Genomic DNA, 12,156 nt, shown 5'->3' with positions numbered 1-12,156 from the left:
AAGCAGCATGCCCCAACGGTTGTGTTGGAATGGTTAATAATTCACGGAAGTGGATGCTAACGGTGCTGTAGAGGTGGTCTCATAAGGAATACATTTACACATGCCAGGATACTGCTCATTATTTCTTCATATGTCCAAATTGTAGGACCAGGGGTTCAAATACATAAGTCTATGCCATGGGATTTAACTGCCCTTCTGTACTGTATGGACATTACTAAGAAACCACAACCGTTAATCAAGATTTTGGCAACTGTTCATGATTTCATTTAACAAACAAATGGTTTAAAATTGATCACTAAGATGAATATGAATATGTAGCTTATTCCTCATACCTGACACATCTATCAAATTATGTTATCAGAGCTGTAAGAATTGTCTTACAAGGAATACATTACACTGAACACATGACTAGATGTTATCTGAGCTGAAGGAACTGTCTTACAAGGAACACTTTTACATTAAACACATATGACTTACATGTTATCTGAGCTGCAGGAATTGTCTTACAAGGAATACGTTTACACTGAACACATGACTAGATGTTATCTGTGCTGTAAGAATTGTCTTACAAGGAATACTTTTACACTAAACACAGTACACATATGTCTGCATGTTATCTGAGCTGAAGGAACTGTCTTACAAGGAACACTTTTACATTAAACACATATGACTAGATGTTATCTGAGCTGCAGGAATTGTCTTACAAGGAATACGTTTACACTGGACACATGACTACATGTTATCTGAGCTGAAGGAACTGTCTTACAAGGAACACTTTTACATTAAACACATATGACTTACATGTTATCTGAGCTGCAGGAATTGTCTTACAAGGAATACGTTTACACTGAACACATGACTACATGTTATCTGAGCTGCAGGAATTGTCTTACAAGGAATACGTTTACACTGGACACATGACTACATGTTATCTGAGCTGCAGGAATTGTCTTACAAGGAATACGTTTATACTGGACACAGAACACATGACTAGATGTTATCTGAGCTGAGCTGCAGGAATTGTCTTACAAGGGAATACATTTACACTGGACACAGAACACATGACTAGATGTTATATCTGAGCTGTAGGAATTGTCTTACAAGGAATACTGCTTACACTGGACACAGAACACATGACTAGATGTTATCTGAGCTGCAGGAATTGTCTTACAAGGAATACGTTTACACTGGACACACAGAACACATGACTAGATGATATCTGAGCTGTAGATGTAATCTGAGCTACATGTTATCTGAGCTAGGAATTGTCTTACAAGGAATACATTTACACTGGACACAGAACAAATGACTAGATGTTATCTGAGCTGTAAGGGAATTGTTATCTTTACAAGGAATACATTTACACTGGACACAGAACAAATGACTAGATGTTATCTGAGCTGTAGGAATTGTCTTACAAGGAATACATTTACACTGGACACAGAACACATGACTACATGTTATCTGAGCTGTAGAAATTGTCTTACAAGGAATACGTTTACACTAAACACAGTACACATATGTCTGCATGTTATCTGAGCTGTAGGGTGACTGGGGCATGTGGTGGGAGGTTGGGGGTGTTGTTTGGGGGCACACTTGGGTGGGTGGATGAATGGGGCATGTGGTGGGAGGTGTTCTTTGGGGCACACACTGAGTGGGTGGATGATTGGGGCATGTGGATGGGGGGTGGGAGGTTGCTTGGGGGGGGACTGGGGTGGGGTGGATGACTGGTGCATGTGGTGGTGGGGTTTGTGTTTGGGGGCACACTGGGATGGGCCGATGAATGGGGCATGTGGTGGGGAGGTGTTCTTTGGGGGCACACTGGGGTGGGTGGATGACTGGGGCATGTGGTGGTGGCATGGTGGTGGGTGGGGGGGGGTTGTGTGTTTTTGTTGTTTGGGGCACACTGGGTGGGTGGATGATTGGTGCATGTGGAAGGGGGTGTTGTTTGGGGGCACACTGGGGAGGGTGGATCAAGGTGTGGGGCACACAATTAACAACTACAAACCTCTGTGTGTTCCTGAAAGCATCAGATGGATGAAGAAAGACAGATCAGTTAGTCGGGTTAGATGTGGAACAGCCAACAGAACATGCATCTGGACTGACATTTGTAATGTTAGTAGTCGAACACTATGCAAGCAAACAAGTTAAAGGATGAGAATCTGGTAGAAGGTTCCCAGTACCCAATTCTTGTGTTAAAATGGCGATGGAAATCTCCCAAACTAGAGCTACTGGCCTAGAGCTGAAGTTACACTTTTACATCAGCAACTTGGAAAGTCCCAGTGTCTTGAGAAGACACCACTTACCATAAGATAGGAGATGCTGTCCAATAGTGCACTGATACTCAGGTACAAGATCAGCCTCTGCAACAGAAGACATCTTGGTTTAAAAGGGAGGTAACTCATGGAGTCTCAAACACATGCCTGCGATCCAGGTTTTATCCAAGAAAACTGGGAGTGATGATTTGCTGAAGATATTTGTATATAAAGAGTCACGAGAACAAATAGAGTCATGTATGACCTTTCAGTCAAAACAATAACAATACTGGTATAAAAAATATCTTCAAGTTAAAGGATGTAAGCATTTCAGCCTGGAAGAGTACAAATACTGAACATTCCTGTGATTCATGTCACAATAATCAACGCTATATGTTATTAGCTTTGTTGGTTTGATTTCAACCAGAAACATGTTGGTCACTCTACCTGTGTAAACACGATGTATTTCTTGAAGAGCCAGATGACGAAGATCATGAAGAGGCTGCAGATAACAAGATAACAATCAACACAATTTATAGGAAGGGATGTAAATAGTTTTTATTTGGTTGGTTTATGAAATTTTCTCCACAAAACAATTTCTTCAGTTAAAAAGGTAACTTCTAAATTTTCCGAATTAATGTGCATGGACTTATGAGACACATGAATGTCACTATTTTCTGCCTAATCATGCTAATGTGTAGATATGTCTTTTCAAATGGCAGTAACTTTTATCGGTCTATCAGGTCTACATCGCTTCAAGATTTGCTTAAAACCATCCCAAGTGAATCCTCATTTCAGCAAGGGGGGGTGGGGTAGGTCAGTGGTTAATGCATTCGCTCGTCACATAGAAGACTGGGTTCGATGCCCCACATGGGTACAAGTGAAGCCTATTTCTGGTGTGCTCCTCTGTGATATTGCTGGAATATTGCTAAAAGCGGTGCAAAACTCACTCACTCACTCACTTATTTCAACAGACTAACAGGATCAGGTGGTCAGGCTCGCTGACTTGGTTGACACATGTCATCATATCCCAGTTGTGTAGATCGATGCTCATGCTGTTGATTGCTGCATTGTCTGTCCAGTCTTGATTATTTACAAATTACTGGCTGTCCCCATATTGCTTGAATATTGTTGAGTGCGGTGTAAAACTAAACTCACTCACTCAGGGGCAGGTGGTAGCCTATTGGTTAAAGCATTCGCACATCACTCAGAAGATCAAGGTTCGATTCCCCACATGGATGCAATCTGTGAAGGCCATTTCTTGTGCCCTGACATTGTTGGAATATTGCTAAAAACTGCATAAAACTTAACTCACTCACTCATTTCAACACAAAACAATTTAAATGAAATTTTAGTAATCAGAAAAGTTATTTTATATTATTTCCACCTCAAAATGACAAAATATTTAGCAACATAATTTTTATTTGTTTCTTTGTCTGTTTCCCCCAAAAAACAAAAATCATGAAAATTGTGGCTTCACATAGTCCATAAAAATTCAGGCACAGCAAGTGATGTGCTTGGTATATGCTACAATAGGGATAAATACAATCATACCATTTCTCTATTTTGTGGAATCGGTAAGAATTTCTCTATTTTGTGGAATCGGTGAGAATTTCTCTATTTTGTGGAATCAATGAAAATTTCTCTATTTTGTGGAATCAGTGAGAATTTCTCTATTTTGAGGAATCGGTGAGAATTTCTCTAGTTTGTGGAATCGGTGAGAATTTCTCTATTTTGAGGAATCGGTGAGATACTTCAAGACATCAAGTGAGTTTTATGATAATGTAAAGCCTGTCCATATTGATCCAGCTGACCGAGACATGATAAAGCTGACCATCCCTAAGCCTGTAACAACACAGGAGTCAGGGGACAAAGTCTGACCAGTTGTGATAATTGCTGGACTGTCCAGCAGAAAAGCAATTGTTATCATGTCTTAGCACTTCACGCCAGTCATAGAATCTGGACCCAAACCAACTTAGCACATATTGAGGAGATGACCATTATCTAACAACCGACCAGACCCTCTTAACTTTACTGGACACAGTTTAATTATTGTCGCAAAAACTAATTCTCACAAATTAAAGTTTGGGTGGGAAAAGGGGTGGGCGAACTGCGTCTTTGAAAAGAAAAACACGCACAAAAAATAGTTCTCAATTTCACAAATGTGTATTTCCCCTAGTCCCCCCAAAAGATATCGCATAGTTTATCTTGCCTCACACATAAATGTCGTTTTCTGAATGGCTGAGCGCTCTTCTATTATTTGAAATGTACCCCGCTTACAAGCGAGTAACATTTTCTATGTACCCCAATGGGAATGGCAAATTCATTTGGTAATTCTTTATCTCAAATAACATTAAATCACGTATGATGTACGGAAATTGCCAATGTTTTGCGAATGCAAATCGATGGAAGGGAGATAACTCTAAAGTTATTTTTCTTGTCTTGTCGTCTGGTACTCCATACTATGATCCGATACCCTGTGCTTCAAACAGTTCAAAATTACCATTGAGGTGTTCGGTAAGATTAATACTTTGTTCCCTAGTCCCTCGGGCTCAGGGAACATAAACCAACATCGAGGATACATCAGCCCATGTCCCCCTCGTGACCAGTGAACAATTTATATTGTCCCTAAGAATGCAATTGTAAAGAGTTGCTTTGATATTTCAGTCAAGCCTCAGAAGTAAACATTGTAAAGGACTCACCATCCGATGAACGAGAAGGATGCTGCCACTTTCCTCACCAGAACCACAGTATCCTGCATAGACATAAAACATACATGAGATCAGTCATCTAGATGGTCCATGATACTGCTCGCATGACAGTTTTGTTGTTTAATGTTTAACAACCACACTCAGAAATATTACAGTAGCAATCACAGGTAAATAACTGTTCCAATCACAGGTAAAATAGCTGTTGCAATCACAGGTAAAATAACTGTTGCAATGACAGGTAAATAACTGTAGCAATCACAGGCAAAATAACTGTTGCAATGACAGGTAAATAACTGTTGCAATCACACGACTCACGGGTAAAATAAATGAAGCAATCACAGGTACGATAGCTGTAGTAATCACAGTCAGATAGCTGTAGTAATCACAGGTAAGATAGCTGTAGTATTACTACTAGTAATCACTGGTAAGATAGTTGCAGTAATCACAAGTATGATAGCTGTAGTAATCACTGGTAAGATAGCTGTAGTAATCACAGGTAAGATAGTTGTAGTAATCACTGGTAAGATAGCTGTAGTAAATAACAGGTAAGATAGCTGTTGTAATCTAAGGAAAAATAACTGTGGGGGATCACAAATAAGATATATATGTAGAAATCACAGGTAAAGGAGCTGCAGTAAGATAAATGTAGTAATCACAGGTAAAGGCAACACATTCTACCTAGTAATCACAAGTAAAATAACTGCAGTAATCACAGGTAAGATAACCATGATAACTGTATTAACCACTGATTAGCTGTGGTAATAACGAGTATGATACAGTAGTACTTGCATGCGAACGGCAGTAATTACCAGTAACCCTTGTCATTAATTATCATGTTTACCTGTAACAGTGCCCTTGTGTACTGAATTAAACCACTACTACAGTTTAATCAAGTTTACTTCACTGCACAACTTGCATGAATCCTATGGGACACAGGTTTTTTCTACACTCATCTCCCCTTGTTGTAATGACGGAAACAGTCTTGGGCAGATGCACCTGCTGACGGCTATTATCACTAATTGTACTCTTTTCCAACTCCCCAAAACACATTAACATTTAAAGATAACGACCATTTTTTTTAAAAAAGGGGTTGCCTGAGGTTCTTGGATCCCTTCCAATCATTTAGGGTGACCTCGTATTTATGCAGCTTTTAAATTTCCATCATTCTCAGGCTGGTCCAGACTCGATTATTTCCACTAAATTATGGCTGCCATATAAATAATATTGAGAAAAACTATTTCGTGGTAATGATTCTATCATTTTCAACATCAGAGTTATGACATGGAACTGTTACCTTATATGCTTAACTCTGAAGACTTAAACTATTTCTTTTGTTGTAAAACATAATTTCAGCAGGGCTCCAGATATTTTTCAACATCAGGAGTATGTACTCCTTATTTTTTAAATATATGGAATGTTACTGAATGGAATTTCATAGAGTATGTGATCTTGTGTTTCGTTTCATATATGCACCACAACATTGCTACTATTGTGTAAACAGGTCAATAAACAACAAAACTTTTTTTCAGATAAATATGTCTGTAAATGATTCTAAGAACGTATACCATTGCTGCAGTGCGTTTCTGCTACGTTTTCTAAAATATTTCCTACAGTATCATGCATATTTATCATCCGTACATACGCCGATTAGCCCTTATCTGGAGCCCTGATTTCAGTTTTCAAAAACATTTCTCAATTGAGTATGTTCAGCCAATCTAACGATGATTCTTAAAACTGTCAGTAGATATTATCACAAAAGTTAAAAATTCTGTGTCAGGTTTCTTCCAATTTGCATGTGCTCTCAAGAGGGTCAAACAAGCTCAGAGTGACTTAAATTTAATCAGTAAATCAGTCGAAAAACATTGTTACAAAAGGTATGACAGCTGAAAAAAACACACAGGTAATTACATTTAAAAAAAGGTACACTTTTCAGTCCCTCCTGGATTCTGCGGTTGCAGAATTAATCGCAGAAATTACCTCTTAATGCAGAAAAATGGCTGGTCTGCAGAAAATGCAGAGTACCTGCAAAATTTGGCATTTTCTGCCTAGGAATTTACTTATTTTTAAAAGTTGAATCAAGATTGACTATCAAAACTAAATGATATTTTGTAGAGTTTGTAATGTCATTCCTGATCACACTCATAAGACTACTGATTCAGGTCATCTTTCTAAATCTAAAAAACACCTTGCAAGAAAAATGAACTGCCGGCTGTACCTTGAATTTCATGAAGCTCTAAACAGTTACAGCTTTGTGTTTAAGAATCAAAATTTGAAATTCTTTATCATTTTTTTTTTTTTCAAGAATTTAACTGCAGAAGTTGTTGCAGAATTTTGAAAAGTAGGATGCAGAATTTACTTAAATTTGCTGCAGAATTCTTAAAAATTTGCTGCAGAATCCATGAGGGATTGACTGATTGGTTGAAGAATGTTTCAGGCTTGTACTCAAACAACTCAACATTACTGGGAAATTGTAGTCAACTTCGTACATTTTACACAAATACGCAGTTTATCAGCAGATCTGTACGCATTACAGTAAGGAGAAGATCAATTTCCAGACAACTAGCTCTGTCTGCTCAGTGAAGTGTGACCAACTATTTCCTTGATCACAAGTGCACAACTGCCTGGGCTGTGAGCCACACAATCAAATCAATGCTAATTATTCTCAAATTGATTGCAAAATGTCATGCATGGACGCTGTTGTTAGAAATCAATATTAATATTATGTTTATTACTGATTGTTCCTTATGACATATAGCACATTTGTTTAACATACACAGTACTCTCAAAGTTATAACTTATACACTGAACAGAAAAAATTGGGATCGTGAATATTTCAGATGGGTGAGTGTGGGGGGCTGGGGCTGGAGTGCGTGTGGTTTGAAGAGAGGGAATATTTGCATCGTGTGTATCCATATCCCCCAAAATATTCATAATCAAGCCCAAGCAAGTGTGAGGTGAGGTGAGGTGAAATTGGGTTTCACGACGTGCTTGAGAATATTTCGCTCATATGACGACGTGCATGCGTGTGTATGTGCGGCTGCTTGTACTAGCCCAGACTGAAGCTGGTTTTATAGTGCTAGCCCACTGAGATACCATGCCGCAGTGAAGCATGAATACCCCACTTAGACACAGTATACCGACTCCGAGCCGACCAGTCCTTGTTGTACCAATTAATGCCGAGCGCCAGGCAGGGACCAACAAGTACCATATTTTAACGTCTTTTGGTATGACGCGGTCGGAGATCGAACCAGCGACCTTCCGCACTCCGGGCGGGGCGCTCTAACCACTACACCACGGAGGCGGTCCCAAGCAAGTGTGGGACTATTGAAGGAGTATTATGGAATATAAACCTAGCAGATCCTGTCATGACTAAGGGACACAATTCTTCCCTGCAACAGTATACTACCCATGGAACTGAGATCAGTGAGAATGAACATTGGGTGAACAGTGATCCATCCAAAGTATCCTTGACACCAACATAGTTGTACTGATTTAGCCAAAGTGTTGATAAGAACCATCATCATCATCATCATAAGTATCATTAACACCACCGTAGTGGTATTGATTTTGCCATAATGTTAATAAAGAACAAACAAGTGACAACATTACCTGGTAAAATAATCAGATCTTTGAGAGTTATGACAGAGGGATCAATACATGCTTACAAATTCATAGAAATACGATTATTCCCATCTCAATGGCCAAGGGGACTGAAAAGAATATATATTTATTGACTAACCAACATTATTATTGTCTATGAATAGCCTGGATCCAGGAATATATGGATCGGTTTATGTCCAGCACGTCTGTAGTATGAATAATAAAACAGGTGGAGAGAGATCTGTATAAAAATACAGCTTGAAACACTGTACACGTCCACTTTTTTGCAGCCATGTTTTGTCAGGAAATTTTCTGGGACTCTTCTCTGTGTTCTCCAAATCTCAATTTGAATACAACTGCAATAATTTCAAATACCATTCCAAATTTCTAGTTACTGAGATTTGACCTTGCCAAGAAAATCTTTAAAAATTGAAGAATGAGAACAATTTTATGGATATACAACTTCTATATTATGTCTTGGCGACGTTTCAACATAGATTCTAATGTCGTTGTCAAGCAAATGGTGAAACGTCGCCTACACAGAATAAAGAAGTTGTATATCCATAAAATTGTTCTCATTCTTCAACTCCTCAACTTCTAGAACTTTTAACCATTAGGCTACCCCTCCACCCCTGAGAATACAGAGCATCACCAAGAAAGTGTAGATATCTCCCCATCAACAATCTGCAATATTTGTGATCAGTTTATCATTGTTTATAAAACAAGGAACTGCTAGCCAGAGAAGAGAAGAGCTAGCCTGCTAAAGAGACAGACAAGCATCATCCTTTTGTTTATCCCTATCTATACTATTGGCCTCGCCTGTGAAGACTTTTCACTCTAGAACTCCCACATTGTGTACTTACAGGCTCTCCATGCCCTTGTTACATACATACACGTACCATAAGTATTGGGTGACGAGTATAAATATTGTGCCACAAATACAAATCAGCAGTTGATGTATTATCTATAATATTCAGTTAAGCAATAACGAAATACTGAGTTACTTTTCCAGTATATCTTGATAATTGAATGACAAAATTCTGAGGTACATATAACTTTTAGTTTTAGGGTCATTGAGTTATGTACTCCCTTGTCTTCATCTCAATTGGGTATCCTAATTTTCCTTTGAGTAACCAAATAAATTTTACCCACCTCGCTCAAACTCAATTGGGTATTTTTCCATTTTCCATTAATTGTAGAAACATAATAAAGTTCAAATGTTGGTTTACATGTTTGTTATTTATATTTGATCTGTAATATGAGAAACGATAAGAAAGACTGCAAGTTCATATGCTGAAATAGAACCTCTCAATATATCTTTATCCAGTTTGTGTGTACGCATATAAGATGAAATTTACCAGGTATTTACAAAATTCAAGCGTACTTGTGTGCAGTAGACTTAATAGGAATTGAGTTTTCACATAAATATTTGCATAATTTATGCAGATATGCAGCTTATCTGTACCTCTGCTTAATTACTTATAATTATTATAGATTATAATTCTCTATGATCAATAGCACAGGGATTATTTTGGTCAGTGCCCTTGTGCCATCAGGGGCCCATATAACGCATATCAATCCCACATGATGACACAAGTTAAAACCTGGGCCCTGATAAAAAGAAATAGTCCCTACTTCATTGTAACCATGGATGTGTTGTCCTGATAACACAGGAAGTACAACCACTTGACCAAATACTTCCTTCTCCTTAAGGTGTCAGTATGGTTTAGCTTGATAACGCCTATTAACGGTGTAAGAATCTACATTGAAATGTAGCTCTATGCAATAAACAAGAAGTTATTATCAATAAAACTGTATGCTTTATTACCCACTCCCCAGCTTCTTGAATGCCGATCAAACATTCATTCAACAAATTCCCCACCCCGCATGGGTGGCTCAAAACCTGCACCAGTGGAACAACGCACATAAACATATCCTGACGAATGATTATCCATGTGTGACATTTTTATAATAGGGTGCCCTTGTACAAAACAACCTTAGCGCTTAAGGCTACCATAAGTCTATGTTAAAGTATGGGAGTTACGGTCACCTTAGCGATAAGATCACTTTTGTACAACGGCACCCAGATCATCAGCTGACTGAGCATGTTCAGTGAAATTACAACATTGATACCACTGGTAGTATTACATCTAATTTTGATGAATTTTCGGGAAAACCGTTACTATAGTAACTATGAAATTGATGCATTCCTTTTCCTCAGAGACCGTAAGACATTTAAGAAAAATGTACTCGTCTGCTAAATTTGTTAAATGCATGACTCGTAACACATACTGGTTAAATATTTATATTTACTTCCAGAAAAACGAATGATTACGAACAAGTATCTGGTATAGATCAAAGACCAAATAATAAATCTGAATCTAAACAAATTTTTGAACATGTTGAAGACATAAATAAATGTCATGAACAAACAAATAAACCACGTTTTATCAATTTCTGAATATTTCTAAAGCTTCCGCACTGTGAGTAATATCTGTAAATAAAACCAACGTACATGTAAGTAATATTGCGAAATTAGGCTTTGAAGAAACTCCGTTGTACAATTCGCTGGCGAAGTGTCACCAAATCAACTGAATGTGCAGCATGTTAATGAGACTAAGACAAGATCAATAAATGAACATTTATCTAAACACCGCTGTGTATACTTACACAGTGATCCGGATTACCAGGAACATCGGACATAGGTTTATAGATAGTGTTGAAGTGTTCATGTCTGAGGGCCAGTAACTCCCTCGACGCCATAGTTTAGATCTCCGGAATATTTTGACACTTCCGGGTATACATTCGAAGGAGGTAACTCTGTAATGTAATCAATATTCATTATGCCTGTACAGGATTTCTTTCATGGGATCGAGTCCGATAGGACCCAGTTCGCATGAGTATATTCTTTCGAGGCAAACTATCGCGAACCGTGTGAAGATTAGGCAAAATGCTATTTCTCACTGTTGCGCTGAAGCATGTGTCCCATTCGTAAATACCTCAAAGTACCGGCTTATATAATCGTTCATGAGAGAAGTTATTTATCACAAAGAGACCATGGCTGCCTAAAATGCCTCCGCATTTTCATCGAGTGGCACTCACTTAGGGTCTCATTATTCACAGGCTGGTCCCGTCCGGATAATTACCGCCAAAAGGTAAAATATGTGTGACTTCCTCAGTCATTAGCGTATTAACAAAGAAACGCTTCGTTGTGATATCTTGTGAAAGATGTCTAGACACTCCACTCTGTACCAGCTCGCCCGGCTTACGAGATGTCCAACCAGCAATCGATCAATTTATCTCTCTGAATTACGTGATTCGTGATATTCTTGTCCACCATCGCTATGATAAATTGCTTTTCAGGATATCGCCGAAAGCCTGCGAATTAATCCAGTAATTATCCTACTAACTCCACTAATTGGCACCACGACAGAGGAAGCTTCAATTCATTTCCAAAATGTCAAAATAATCACGGACAGAGGCAGATGATTATTTTCTTCCAGTCGAATCATTTTTCGCGATTGAAAACTTGTTCTGGGGAGCAACATGCCTTTCACATACAGTATTCCCATTTTGATGATATTGGAATC

The 12,156-nt window shown here is 38.4% G+C and overlaps 1 protein-coding gene across 1 annotated transcript in view; it reads right to left on the bottom strand.

The window, feature by feature from the left end:
- LOC124269153 (cyclic AMP receptor-like protein A) overlaps nucleotides 1-11,329 on the bottom strand; it is a 47,180-nt gene extending 35,851 nt beyond the window's left edge. The window contains 4 exon segments of the mRNA XM_046704170.1: nucleotides 2,307-2,363; nucleotides 2,703-2,757; nucleotides 4,958-5,010; nucleotides 11,237-11,329. Of these exon segments, the coding sequence (XP_046560126.1) occupies nucleotides 2,307-2,363; nucleotides 2,703-2,757; nucleotides 4,958-5,010; nucleotides 11,237-11,329 (258 nt within the window).
- Nucleotides 11,330-12,156: the final 827 nt, after the last annotated feature.

The sequence above is a fragment of the Haliotis rubra genome, unplaced genomic scaffold (assembly GCF_003918875.1).
Source record: "Haliotis rubra isolate DU_JTF1 unplaced genomic scaffold, ASM391887v1 Scf1424, whole genome shotgun sequence".
NCBI lineage: Eukaryota > Metazoa > Mollusca > Gastropoda > Lepetellida > Haliotidae > Haliotis > Haliotis rubra.
This window is presented reverse-complemented; position numbering and strand designations above follow the sequence as displayed.